Genomic DNA, 14939 nt, shown 5'->3' with positions numbered 1-14939 from the left:
TAAAATCATAAGTGTTCTTCTTAACTTATTTGTTCCATATTACTGATTTATTTGATGTTCTTTGCTAATTTGATGCGATACTTTTATTGGATTATTGGTATATTACAATTGATTCTTGACAATGTTATTTTTCAATTTAATGCGTATTTGAAATCTGCTCGTTCTTGATTATCAATTTTGCGATTTTACATTGATTGTTATCTTTCATGTTGTTAGTTGTGAATTATTGCTATCTATATGGTTTGGCTTAGTTTACATCATATAGTGAAGTAGTGTCTAATTTTATATCGAGTCTGTGATTACGATTTGGTTCAAATTAGAGAGCAATTTCGATCTAAGTAATATGACATTTATGTGTTTAGATTGGTTAGGACTAATAAGGTCTACTAGATATCAATGCTTCCAAGACTAATTCATACAAGTTGCGACCATATTTGTGTTAACTAGGTTGGTTTAGAGTCGATTTCGGCTTAGTTCGAAATTGGTTTCAAGTAAGGGAGATAGGGAACCTTTGTTACTAAAGTCTCTACAATTAGTCTAATCGCTAAATTGAGTAATTTTGCAGAGTCGGTCAATTATTATTATCAATAGTTTAATCTGAGTAAAGTTATGAATAAAATTGGTTAGTGTGTCATCACTTGTGATTATTAGATTATTATTTAGTTCTTGTTTAGTTTAGTTGCTCGTTCAAGTTAAACCCCACATTCTCATGTATATAGTGTAAATAGTATTCTTTATGTATATATAGTTTATGTTTCGAACTGATTTGAGTTTATAGAGTTAATTGGTCTCCTCGTGGGTTCAATTCGACCCGTACTTACCCTTTTTATTAGTTGTTAATATTTTTGAAGGTTTAAGTGAGGTAAATTATTATTTAATTTTATACGTTAAACGACACGTATCATTATCTATTTTACAAATAGAAATATATAATTCATTAGAGATTCATGACCTTTATTGTAATACCCGGATATTTTACAATTTTATAAAATACTTTTTATAGACTAGTTGAGTTATCGCGCGCGATGCGCCCAATAGCCCAATAAAGTAAAACTAAGTGTAAGTAATTTGTAGCATAAGCAAATGTGTAATAGTAATAGTTGTATCTATTATTAGAAATTATTGCCATTGCTATATCGTATATGACAAATGCATGTTAATTTGGATATTTGATGGGGAAGTGAAAATAAAAATGATACAAACTTTGGGGGGGGGGGGTAACCGCCTAAAACAAGTTATAACCGGTTAATAACTTAATTAACAGGTTATAGGGGCACGTGTCAAAATTTTATTGGTTTAACAAGTTAATTTGATTCTTATTTATTTATTTAATTTAATGTTTTTTTTTTTAATTTTCAAAAGATTATTACTGTAGAGAGAGTTATTTATTTTATTTTTTTACAAAAAACTATTCCTCACGCAACCCAGCCACCCAAATTGTTGCCACCCTACCCAGCCTCTTAGTGCCGGTCGCGCCCAGATCTTCTCCTTCGGCGCCGGCGCCGACCCCCCACACGTCACCCCCTTCCTCGGCGCTGACCTAAACTACCGAACCCCCTCCCTCGCAAAACCACCAAAAAAACTCATCTCCCACCTTAATAAAACCCAAATCGGACCTCCCCCAGCCATCGATGGGACTTCGGTTAGGGTTTTTTGACGGCGGGACATGGGTTTTTGGTGGTTTTGTGGGGGAGGGAGTTTGGTAGTTTTACGGAGGAGGGAGTTCGGTGGTGTAGCTAGCGTTGGGGAAGAGGGAAGGGGTGACATGTGGGGGAGGGGAGTCGGCGTTGGCACCAGGGAGTGGGATCTGGGCGTGGTTGGCGCCGGGGGGCTGGCGGAGGAGATGGGGTGTTTTTTTAAAAAAAAAATATTTTTGAAGAAATTTTTAATAAATATTTTAACTGTTAATTAACCATTATTAAAGTTATTATTAAGAGTAAATTACATTGTTAAACCTCGTCAAAAAAAAAAAATTACATTGTTAAACGAATTTATTAAAGGAAGAAAAAAAACACAGTCAGTTAGGTTGCAGGTAAAATAACTTATTTATAACGGACACCCTCAAAGTTTGTATTATTTAGAAATAATCAAAAGTTTAACTTGTTTTTAGTGCAACGCTCAATGTTTATACTTTATAGTACTCCCTCCGTCCCCAAATGATAGTCCCTTATGGCCTATTTTTAGTCCCAAATTAATAGTCCCATTTGCTTTTTTAAGTACCATTAATATCAATTTTTTATCAAAATTCTCTCTGATTACAACAATATTTGTGCAAATTTATCTTTCCTATATACGGAGTAAATTTTGTTTTTCAATGTACTTTTATTACTTTCTCTCTCTACTATTTTACATAACCAATGTAAATTTATCTTTCCAATGTAATTTTACTACTTTTATTTAAGTTTCTTAATTCCCGTGATTTTTACCCATAAGGGACTATCAAAAGGAGACGGAGGGAATATTATTTTTAATAATTTTTTCAAATTAAAAATTAGGATAATTAAGGTCAATATTAAGTATTAACAATCGATGTTACCTTATTGAGTTCAAAAACTCGAATTTAGAGTCAAACTCGGACTCGAAGTCGAACTCAAACTCTTCGGAACTCTCAAAGTCCCTAGGGTGTTTCCCTTTCCTCTTTTTATCCCTCCTTCAGTCGTCTCTTGACTCTCCTCTCCTCTCCACTCTCTCCCTCTCTATCTCCCTTACAACAACAACAACAATGGTGTTCGAAGTCGGCTTCGTCCCCTTCAACCCAGACGGTTGGGGTCCACCGGAAACCACCGCAACCACCACCACAGTCCCCAGCAACGTCCCCTTCGCCCCCTTTTCTCGCTCCGACAAACTCGGCCGAATCGCCGATTGGACTCGCAACCTCAACAACCCCTCCAACCGCCGCAACAACAACAACTCCAACGACTCCGTCTTCGACTTCTCCGGCGACGACTCCTTCGCCGCCACCGCCGACGACGACTCCTCCTTCCGCCTCGTCGACGGTAAACCCCCACCTCGCCCCAAATTCGGCCCTAAATGGCGCTTCCACCACCACCACAACAACCCATCTCGCCACCTCCCGCAACGCCGCGACGAAGAGGTCGAAGCTCGCAAGCGCGAAGCCGAGAAAGACCGCGCTCGCCGCGACCGCCTCTACCACAACAACCACCGCATTGGGGGTGGTCAGCATCAACGCCGCGAGGCCGCAGTATTCAAATCTTCCGTTGAAATCCAGCCTGAGTGGAACATGCTTGAGCAGATCCCCTTTTCCACCTTCTCCAAGCTGTCCTTCGCTGTACCTGACCCTGAAGATCTTCTGTTCTGTGGGTCTCTCGATTCGTATGATAAAACATATGACCGCCTTACCCCGAAGAACGAGCGAAGGTTGGAGAGGTTCAAGAATCGGAACTTCTTTAAGGTTACCACCACTGATGATCCTGTGATTAGGAGGTTGGCGAATGAGGATAAGGCTACTGTATTCGCTACTGATGCGATACTGTCAACTCTGATGTGTTCGCCGAGGAGTGTTTACAGTTGGGACATTGTGATTCAGAGGGTTGGGAATAAGCTTTTCTTTGATAAGAGAGATGGGTCTCAGTTGGATTTGTTGTCTGTTCATGAGACTTCTCAGGAGCCGTTACCGGAGTCGAAAGATGATATAAATTCTGCCCATTCATTGAGTGTTGAGGCTGCTTACATTAACCAGAATTTCTCTCAGCAGGTTTTGGTTAAGGAGGGGAAGAAGGTGAGCTTCGAGGAGCCGAACCCGTTTGCGAATGAGGGAGAAGAGGTTGCTTCTGCTGGGTATAGGTATAGGAGGTGGAAGCTTGATAATGATATGTATTTGGTTGCTAGGTGTGAGTTACAGAGTGTGCTTGAGAGTAATAATCAGAGGCAGTTTTTGACATTGAATGCTTTGAATGAGTTTGATCCTAAGTATTCTGGGGTTGATTGGAGGCAGAAATTGGAGACTCAAAGAGGTGCTGTTTTGGCTACTGAATTGAAGAATAATTCTAATAAGATGGCTAAGTGGACTGCTCAGGCGCTTTTGGGTGGCGCTGATATGATGAAGTTGGGGTACGTTTCGAGGGTTCATCCTAGGGATCATTTTAATCATGTAATTCTCGGTGTTGTTGGGTATAAGCCTAGGGATTTCGCGGCTCAGATTAATTTGAACATGGCTAATATGTGGGGAATTGTTAAGAGTATTGTTGATTTGTGTATGAAGTTGAATGAGGGCAAGTATGTGCTTGTTAAGGATCCTTCTAAGCCCCAGGTTAGGATTTACGAGGTGCCTGCTGATGCTTTCGAGAATGATTATGTCGAGGAGCCATTGCCCGAGGAGGAGCAAGCACAGCCTCCTACCGAAGATGCTGCTAATGGTCTTTCTTCTGAGATTGGTGTGGCTGCCACTGATGTGGAGGACAAGGAGATTACTGCTGTGCCTTAAGAAGGGTATGGGATTCTATCTAGCTTTGTATCTTGTTGTTCCATGTTTGTTTATTATGTAATGTATGTTCTTGAGGTTGTTATTATGTTGTTCCATGTTTGTTCTAGTTATTTGCATACTTTGTAAGACTAATTTACACTCATGATGTTCTATTTAGCTAATTTATTTAGCTGGTCTGTCACCTTCAATTTCTCATACTCTTTATCATAGGTTATTGGTTGCCTTTGTGTCTTGTTTCGAATAGCTCACAAAACCTATAGAGTTTGGACTGAAGCTTTAGTAGCTTGATTCCGGTAAAGAACATGTGTAATTAGCCAGAGTGATGACCCATCTTGAGAGAGAAATGAAGAGAAGTCACTCTGGAAAAATTGACCTCCTGTAAACCTAGAATATTCTTCTTGACCTTCTTCTCTTTCCTCAAACCACCTTCCACGGCTCAATTATGTTTAGTCCATATATATATTTCATTTTTTTGAAAAGTAATACTGATGTGCACAAATTACTTTTACCAATCTCTTATGTACGGATAAAATTAATCCAGGGATAGCTAAAACTACTCTTTTGAGTTTTGACAAATTTATTACTACCTCCGTTAAGCATTATCTGCAACAAAGGAATATTTTATATCTCACAAATAATACCCCTTTGTTGCAGATAATGCGAAACGGAGGTTGTATTAATCCATCTGGTAAACACACTGTGTTTTGCAAGTTTATATGTGTTATTTCTAAGAATCAAGCTGATTGATCCTTAGCTAATATCCACTCAAAAAATGAGAAGGAAGGATTAGAGAGGGATTAGTAAAGAAATTTAGAAGAAGTAATTGGATAAGCGGAGGATACGACTGTGTTGATGGAAATCAAGGTGAAATGCATAATTTACAGCTTATTCATTTGCTTAAGTAGATGGCATTCTTCAATTAGAGCTTACTAATTACTTTTCTCAATGACCCGTCTTATTCCATTCATTCCCCCCTTTTATTACACTCAAGACTTTAAGTAACTGACAATTACCACTATTATCCTTCCCCAAAAATTGTTACTATTCTGAAGCTGAAGTACTTCCTTGCCCTTATCCTTCTAGAATAAGTGAGCATAACAGCAGGCTTAGGACAATTTTCTGCTGTTACGGGTGTTGTTGTTACTGTGGTTCCTATCCATGCTTACTTCTTGCTGCATTCTTTCTTCTTGATTCTCCTTCCTTGATATAGCCATAATTTGGATGAATTCTCCATCTATTTGGGTTTTTCTTCCTCTGCATAAGTTGGGTATGTTTCTTAATTTTATACCCAGAAATCTTTCTTGCTAAATTTTTCTCAGATCCCAAAGTTACGTATCTATTCTCTTCAACTGAAATCCCAAGACTTCCCTATGGATCATTGTCTATTTCAATTTGATCTTCTCAATTTTTTTTCTTTTTTGTCCTGTACGAAGAGTGGAAGAGTGGGACCATGGAGGGGTTAAACTAGGGAGAGGGAGACCGAAAATGACTTGGTTAGGAAGGATATGAAGTATATGGATTTGCATGAGGATGAGGAATTAATCTTAAGGGATGGAGAAAGAAGATGTTTGTCAATGACTACACGGAATAATCAAATTTGGTTCATGTAGACAACCCCACTTATGGGATTTAGGCTTTGATTGATTGATTGTTGACCTTGATGATCTCGATCCATGTCGCCTGATCCTCTTTTAATTTGTCATGGTTTATTTGTCATCATTTAGTTAGGTCTGCTAGGAATCATTTCCCCCAATTTATTTTATGGGGATTTGAAATTATTTGCCCCCAATTTCAACTTTGGTGATTTAAGGGTTCTTGCTCTCAATTGGGGATCCACGTTGTCTGTTAGGGCTTGTTGGATATTCTTGATATTTTTCATTTGGGCTCTTCTATAGTAATTGGTTCATGTCTTTTCAAGAGCATAGGGCTTATTGCATATTTAAATGACCATTGAACCCTGCTCGGAGCCACCAGGCGGTACTGTCCAGCCAGTTCCACTACCCACTTCTACTAAGGCTGAGCTAAATAGGGAGCAAGAGACTTGGGGGTAACAACCAGAATGAAATAAGAAAGCATATGGAGTAGACTTATCCTTTCTAGAAGATAGGGGAGAGAGCTTTGAATAACCGTAGCAAGGAGCTTTCTTTCTTCTCTAAAATAACCCCTACCCTAGAGCAATAGACGGAATTCTAGGGTAGCTGCTAGGATAGATGCTGAGAATACGCGGTTGAGGTACTGATGGATGGGAGTTATGGCTGGATCAATTCATTTGACCAGGGAGCTCTGTACTCTTATGTCTCCTCTTTTTGATTACTATATGCTTCAGTTCATCTTCCTGAGTACATGTCTAGTGCTTTGTTGATGAATCAATTTCGCTTTTTAGTAAGTATTTATTTTGTTTATCATTGTAATCTCAATATGATATTATGTCTGATTATTTTTCTTCTTTGGAATTTGTTGTCTTCATGTTTTTTTAAATTTTTTATATGAAGTAAATTGTTATACTTCTCTGTACATTTTATGTTGTTTATTCTGTATATATGCTCATGCTCCTTTGCCCATTAAATCCATTAATATGATGTTGAATATTAATAGTTGGTTTTTTTAGCTACATGGTCTTCTGATTTTTTACCTAGCAGGATGGTTTTAATGGTTGTATTAATTGAAATCTTGGCTTGCTAATTTATCTTTTTATTTGCCCCATTATCTTTGGCCTCATGATGCTGAGTGTCTAATCAAAGTTGTGGTGGATACTTTGGTATAGGCCTATGCGGCTATGCCCTATAGCATATTAGATCACCTTTTTATTTGCCCATTTATTTTCTTTGACTCAAGTCGTTTTCACCTTAAACTGGCCTATATAATGCTTCTGACCATCAAATATATTTAGATCATTCTTCAAGTACATCTTGTTGCATTTGTTATGTTTGGTTTTGTTTCCCATATTGCTTTTTTTTTTTTCCTTCTTTCGGCCTCCATGATGAGTCATCATGTTTATCTCCTCTTCTGTTATTCCTTTTTCTTTGTTTAATTTTGCACCAGTTCTTGTGAAGTTACAGTATCTTTTTAATCCTCACTCAGTCACTTTGTATTGCTATGATGATGCTCCCCTTTCCCCGGGTCTCTTCAGATCTTGGCTGCACTATGATTGGTTGGCCTGTGTTTTGCTGAACTTCTCTATTTTCTGGTTCTTTGGTTTTTTTGACTCCCTTGACTTCTGTCTTTATGTCATTGAGTGTTACTTTAAGCTTTTTCTTGGTTAGTAATCTTGTATACTTAGTTGCATGTTTGTATATGGGTATTGTGGCCTTGTGGGATGCTCTGAGCAAAGGTTGGCTGATCTTTCATGTGGACAATGTTTAGCATGCCTGCTTCCTCTGTTTGTGCTCTCTTTCTGTATTTCTCTTTGTAAGCTTTTGTTATAATTTTCATTTCTTCTAACTCTCGTCTCGTCCCTCTCTTTTTCAGGTTCCTTCTTATGTTTGTTTTAGCTTTCTCCTCTCCTGGAGTATTCATTTTAGGATGCTTCATATGGCCACATACTTTTGTCCCTTTTTGCCGCTTCAGTTTATCCGGGATTTTGGTCAACTTTAAGCTATGGACCAATTTTACTGCTGCTGGTGTTTTGCTCGTTTATTTTCTTTTTGGAAATGCTTTAATTCATTGCCTTCTTTTGTTGTTAATCTTCAAGCACTTAGCGGTTTGTAATTTTTTAGTTAGTAATTTCATCGTACTTTCGTAGCTACTTTCTCCACTGTCCACTGCACTTTTTTGATACCACAAGCCTTTTTATGCCTTTGACATTGTATCTTTGGATACTATTGACATTGTGTTGAATATGTCAAATCCTCAGATTCCTATGCATTGCCATGCATATATACGAAGTATGTATGCTAAGGTATCGGCCAATGCCGATAAGGCTACAAGGCGTACAACAGTTAATATTCATCTATGCTTAGCCGCTTAGGTAGACGAATTCAACCTGCGCCTACAAGATAGTCAAGTTAATGCTTAAACATAAGTTTAAATCTGTTATTCATGTGCATCATAAGATGATGGGTCAAGTGATTATTGTTGAGCTCATCTAGATCTTGGCCAAGAAGGCTTAAAATCCCAACGAGAAAGATAAGACACGATATTTTGAGGTAAAAAAAAAATCAAAACTTAAATCATTAGTAATTAGTCCAATTTAAGTGAAGCGTCAAAGAATATCCAATAGAGTACTAGATTAATCTTACAATCATATCCTAAGTTCGGCTGAAACCCAAATCATTCAATTCATCTGGTTTCGAGAAATTAATAGAGGGCTTCAAACATACATATACACATAGTAGCAAAGATTAGATCAATTTGCAAGACAACTTCAAAAGAGTTGAGAAGAACAAAGAAATCGTTCAAAAAAAAGAAAAAGGGTTGGGCAGTAGAGGAGAAGCTAATAAATTATACAAGTACGATTTCTCTATATTGGGTTTCTCTTCATAGAGTGCTTCTCATTTTAAGTTGTCTTTATAAATGTTAAAGATTATAAGTTTATCCAAAAACTGAAATTCCAATGACATGTGAAATAAATCCTTATGACAAGTGCAATCAAGAACGTCACATTGAGAATTTGTATCATAGCTCATCTCTCATGTAACCTAGATCCCTCGAACCATTGGACTCACAAGTTATGATACAACACTTTTCAATTATTTATGCATCATGACCTTGTAAACACTAAGGTCTCTTCATTGCATAGTAGATAACAATAAAACAATTGTTCATAAACCTATTGAGCGGCCAAATAACACCTCAGAGGACTGAAACTTAACAAAGAGTTACAGTTCAAATGATTATCACTGCAAAATATTGCATCACCCACCCATTACATCCTATAGTTCACTTAGTACCTCCAAAACAACTACTTAAAAGATATCATAAGGTTCTAGTAGGCATTAAATATCAGTAAATTATCTACAAAAACATCATTGATAGTTTGGTCCATCTCTTCCAGGCACATCTTGCTGATAGGCACCAGGACCTTGCTGCCCTCCCATGTTGCTGTTCTGTGGAGCATAGTTCTGAGGTGCATTCTGATAAGGCATCCCTCCACCTGGTTGTTGGTTTGGCCTGGTGTTGCCTGCATAGCCAGGATTTCCTTGACCCCCATAGTTAGGAGGTGGAGCATTCCCTCTGTTCTGTGCATATCCTGGATTTCCATAACCAGTGTTGGGTGGTTGCATGTTCTGGCCATAACCAGCGTTGGGTGGTGGCATATTCTGGCCATAACCAGCGTTGTTGGGTGGTGGCATGTTCTGTGCATATCCAGCATTGTTGGGTGGTGGCATGTTAGGTGGCGCACCACCAGTGTTTGGTGGGCCCCTTCCACCGCCTTGTCTTCTGTCAAAGTTCCTAGAACGATCGGCATTTCTAGGTCTGTCATTGCGCCTGTTACGCTCCTGTGCCTTTGCATTGTTCCTTACCCATTCCTCATGGTACTTAGGATCATATGGAACAGCTTGACCATCGATAAATGGTTCCCCTGTCAAGAATGCCATAAAAGATCAAAATATTGCAGTATACAACAATTATGAGTCAGGTACCTAAAGCATTTTCATAAGGAAGTGAATACTAGCATTTGTAGAAAGAGAGAGGAAGGAGGGGGTGGAGTGGGTGAGTACTGAGTGGAAAGAAGAGGCCATATCAACCAATACTGTACATCATCATGCTATGACAAAAGCTAATACTTCCTCAGTTGGTTTTTAGTTGCAAGTTTTGAGACTTTACACTTGTCAATGCATAATTTCAACCTTAAAAAACTCTAATTACAGAGAAGTAAAATATATAACAATTTGATATAATAAAAATATATAATTGAGACGAATCTCAAAAGATCCTACATGATTATACTTTGCCCAACATATAAATTAATAAAGGAGGCCAAATGGGAAAATATGAACAGTGCAAATTTCCAAACAAAGAGAGTAATATGAGGAAGTATATAACATTAGAAAAAAAGATGGAACAAGCAATACCAGAAGAGCAAACAAATGACAAGTTACTATGGCCTTCTAAATTTGAGAGACATAGTGGTGTTACAAAGAGGCAATTTTGTGCTGTTTGGTAATCCAACAACCTTATTGCAGTATTGTACCAAGCCTTTATATTATAGAAGCACACTAATAAGAGTAATAATCCCAGCTCCAATAAGCAAAGGGATGGGACAAGGGGTGAGGGTTAATCGAATGGTAATATTCGATATATATATATATATATATATATATATATATATATATATAGGTTAACAGAATAACAGCAATACAAATATTTCAAGTGTCAGTTATACAGCAGAAATTACTTAAAGCTATCAAATTCATCGATATCTTACCCCCATAATCTTTGTTTTTGACATCCAAGTACGAGTCAGGGAGGACCCAACGCACATTGGGCAACTCTGCATAAATCAAAGGATCCAAACCATAAGCTTTTCACAAACATAAATACTTTGAACACCGAATAGGCTTTTAAGCAACAAATGTCAACCTTTAAGTTTGTATGTTAACTCCTCAGACACCAAGGCTCCAAACGCAAAGTAATGTCTGGTTGAGACAGAGTATATTTTCATCCTTGCTTCTTCCTCACTGAAAAATCAATCCACCACATATTGAGAAAAGAAAGCAAAATCAAACAGATGTAACAATCAAAGAAAATACCACATGGAGCAAGAATAAAATACAAGTACATATCATGCAATAAATATGTCACCTCTCAATCAGGTAAAAAGCTAACAATACTGAACAAATGATATGTTCACGTGTTTGCACACATGGATAAATTCTCACACTTTACCCCCCATCAAACCTATTTTCAAGTATGAAGCTCTCATCTGTCTACTAAAACCATACTCTAGCAAGAAGCATGCATTACAGGTATATCAATAACTACTTCTGGAACAAGTAGGCATACAAGGAGGCATAAAACAAGCCAACAATTATGACACTTAAATTCAACCAACACAGCAGCACTTCTAAAGAAGCAATGTAACAGAGGCTAAATCTAATAACACCAGCTAATCCTTACTGCATATTTGTTAAAAAATTAAAATGAAAAAATAAAAGTAAAACTGAACAAAACTGCTCCCAAAATGCAGAAAGAGCATAAATAACCAGGAGCATTTAAATTATTGTACTCTGATGTCTAAACGCAAGATCTGGCAGATAAATCCTTGGACTAAGTCACTAATATGGAAGCCAAAATTAACCACCCCAAACAACCATGACTAACACTACCGACCTTGAAAAATTGCCTCCGACATTTCAAGATAGATTGGATACTTAGCATTGATAAAAACAACAATAAAAAGTAGTGCAGTGCAATTCATATATGAGTCTAGTCAGAAATAAAAAAAACCTACAATTAACATCTGCAAACCCAACTTCCCCAAACAGCCAAATCTCAACACCATTCTTCCTCCTGCCTCCACTTAACCAGTCATATGAAAACAGCTATACTAATAGCAGGACATAAATCTCAAAATGTTTGAATCAACTAGTGCAAGTTCCAGTATCAACTTAAAGTATTCAACCTGCCTCCAATTAACCAGTTCTATGAAAAAGCCTATACTTCCTAACAGCAGACCAAGTCTCAAAAATTCAAAATGTTTGACTTAACTAGTGCAAGTTCCGGAATCAACTTGAAGTATTCCTTCTGCATCCACTTAACCAATTATATGAAAAACGGCTATACTTCCTAGGTCCTAACAGTGGACCTAAGTCTCAAAATGTTTAACTTAACTAGTGCAAGTTCCAGAATCAACTTAAAGTATGCAACGCTAGAAACTCCCAGGCACAGGAACATATGTTTAACATATATGGCAGGCGCAGCAGATAAGCGCCTGACAGTGCAGACATTGCACATATAATTCCAGGGAACTTATGTGAAGCAGATTCAAACAGGAATGAAATTTCATTCCTTTCGCCTGGACTTCTATGCTACCAGGGCCCGTCACAGTGACCTAGTGTTCTAGCCGTCAAACAGCACCACACAACAAAGATAGCATTGCAGATACTGTATACACAATTTATAGATCTTTATCTCCTACCTACTATCCTACAACACCTAACTGACCGACCTTTGACAAACGGTAAACACATACTAAAGAGTCTGAGTAGCATAATTGGGAAACCAGCACACCTTGGCCAATAATAATCACGCGAAAGGTAATTCACTGTGGTGGAGTGTAAGAAAAACCCTCTATTGCTCACAAGATTCTCAACTCGTTATATTGTCGCAATTTGCCTACTCATCAAACAACCATTCATATGACACTCTAAATATCATTTTGGGATTACGAAAATGACCTTTGCAGCTCAGTGCTCTGTAAGGTAGTGCAAATCTATCTAAATTACTCATTTTAATCGGAAAAAAAATATTTTTCATAGGGGTTTTTTTCGTTGTATAAGATTTGAAAGACGAATTTTTCAGATTTCAATTATTAGACTCTTAAATCTTTAACCTCATACCTTCAAAATAACAAATGCGTAACCCCAACAATTTGAAATGGTTATATTTAGCAATCTATATAAAAAAAAGGCCAGAATTTCATCAAAGACCATCTAAAACAAGCCAATTGCGACGTAAAGCGGGTCTACTATAGTCCCCAGAAAATGAAAGCAATAAGCCAGCGATAACAAATATCAAACAAAATTAACACCAAATAGTTTAATTGGTTACGATAATGGGGTTGAACGCAATCCCTCGAATCAAACCCCGTCTACATCACTACCTTTACGACCCGAAAACACAAATACCAAACACACAAAACATCCATCCATCCATCATTTCCTCAAAAATCGTTCAGTACACAACAATCATATTCCAAAAATGCAACACATTATAATAAATCAAATGATAAAAAGGGAAGATGAAAAGAGGAGAAATACCTTCCAATAACTTCAGCTAGGGTTTTAATAAAGGAATCAATAATCTCATCTCTGGTAGCATTTTCAGGGGGAGGCTCAGTAACAACAAGCCAATGCTCAAAATCACACCCATCAAGCAAGATAGTCTCTTTAGGAGGACGATTAGACCAATTAGGGTTATTATCAGAGAGAGAATTCTGAGCCTGACGAGAAGCGAAGGTTCGGAAAGCAGTGGTGGTTAGAGCAGCGGGGTAGCGGCGGAGTGCGGCGGCGGAAGCGAGTGGGCGGAGGCGGAGGAGAGAGAAAGCGGCGGAGGTGGTGGTGGTGGTGGAAGTGGTGGAGGAGAAGGGGCGAGAGAGGAGGAAGGAAGCGAAGGATTGTTTGGTGAAGAGGGTGCGAGAGAGAGGAGAGAGGATTCGAGGAGCCGCCATTGATGAAGGGTTGGAGAAAACCCTAGAGGTTGAAGAGAGGAGAGAGAAAATGGGGAGGAATTGTGGACCAGGGGTTTTAAGAGGGTTTAGAGGAAAGAGAGTGCGTGTGTGATTAAGGGGTGTTTTGATTTTGTTTTCCTAAAAAATGAAATGATTATGGCGGTGGAATATTTGCGATTTTTTCTACTTTTTTTGTTTGTGTAAAATCGAATGTAAATGATCTTTCTATGGTCTACCCTAATACAATTTGAAACTTACATGCAAAATATTCGATTCAGATTTCGGCTAACGTAGACAAAATAATTTAGCATGATTCAAGTTAAAAATATATCAATACGACCCGATGTGAATAAGTCACAAATGTAATACTATTAAAGTACTAAGTACTAAATACAAATGATATCGGGTTGAGCCCTTGTGGTAATTAGATTAAGATTTAAGATATACTCCTCTTTTTTTTTAAAAAAAAAAAATAATAATAATAATAAATAATAACTCCCGTCATTATGAAATGGTTGTTGTGTTTGGCAATTTTACGCGAGTAAATGATTAGATATTACATATATCAAGTACTCCTTGCGTTTCGTAATAATTACAAGAGAAGGAAGGGCACAAAATTTAGGGTGGAGACTAAAAAGAGAATTTTTTTTAATATAAATTATGAATAAAATAATAATAATAATAATAATAATAATAATAATAATAATAACAAAAAAGTTAATAATAATAAGTATAAGTCAGGTTAATAGGAGAGAGAAAGAATAAAAATACTTGTGAGTCCTTTACAAATAAAGAAGTGTTTCAATTAATATAAAACAAATGAAAAAGAAAAGTGTTGCGATTATTATGAAATGGAGGGAGTATTAAGGTATTAAGCCACCGTTAGAAAATGAAATTGTTTGAGCCCTCTTTCTAGGCCAAACTCTGTAAAAACAATGAAATTACCATAATGCCCCTAGATGAACCATAGAATAGGAATATTCCAAAGACGACCATGACATGTATCTCGAGAAATCATAAGATGGCCCAACAGTGCCTCATACGGCCTAAAACAACCAAAAACCCTAATTTGAACCCTAATCAGTTAGGTAGTCCTCCTCTATAAATATTAGTCAACACAGACCAACCGGGATAATTAACTTTCTCTACTCTCTCTCAATAATA

The 14939-nt window shown here is 37.4% G+C and overlaps 1 protein-coding gene and 1 pseudogene across 3 annotated transcripts; one reads left to right on the top strand and one right to left on the bottom strand.

The window, feature by feature from the left end:
• The first annotated feature begins 2598 nt into the window (after window positions 1-2598).
• On the top strand, window positions 2599-8185 carry LOC145604693 (eukaryotic translation initiation factor 3 subunit D pseudogene; annotated as a pseudogene). Of its 2 annotated transcripts, XR_014104954.1 has the most exons (3): window positions 2599-4449; window positions 5099-5132; window positions 7913-8185. The product of XR_014104954.1 is annotated as a eukaryotic translation initiation factor 3 subunit D pseudogene, transcript variant X2 (transcript). The 2 variants fall into 2 exon arrangements; XR_014104953.1 differs by lacking the exon at window positions 5099-5132 and having other exon boundaries at window positions 2600-4449.
• Window positions 8186-9125: 940 nt separating this feature from the next.
• On the bottom strand, window positions 9126-13879 carry LOC145604625 (multiple organellar RNA editing factor 8, chloroplastic/mitochondrial-like). The gene is made up of 4 exons (XM_081660526.1): window positions 13366-13879; window positions 10967-11064; window positions 10812-10877; window positions 9126-9965 (listed from the first exon to the last, which is right to left on the bottom strand). The coding sequence occupies exons 1-4, from the start codon at window positions 13773-13775 to the stop codon at window positions 9409-9411; spliced, it is 1131 nt and encodes a 376-aa protein (XP_081516652.1). The 5' UTR covers window positions 13776-13879; the 3' UTR covers window positions 9126-9408.
• Window positions 13880-14939: the final 1060 nt, after the last annotated feature.

This window comes from Chenopodium album, chromosome 22, assembly GCF_948465745.1.
Source record: "Chenopodium album chromosome 22, dcCheAlbu1.1, whole genome shotgun sequence".
NCBI classification, from domain to species: domain Eukaryota; kingdom Viridiplantae; phylum Streptophyta; class Magnoliopsida; order Caryophyllales; family Amaranthaceae; genus Chenopodium; species Chenopodium album.
This window is presented reverse-complemented; position numbering and strand designations above follow the sequence as displayed.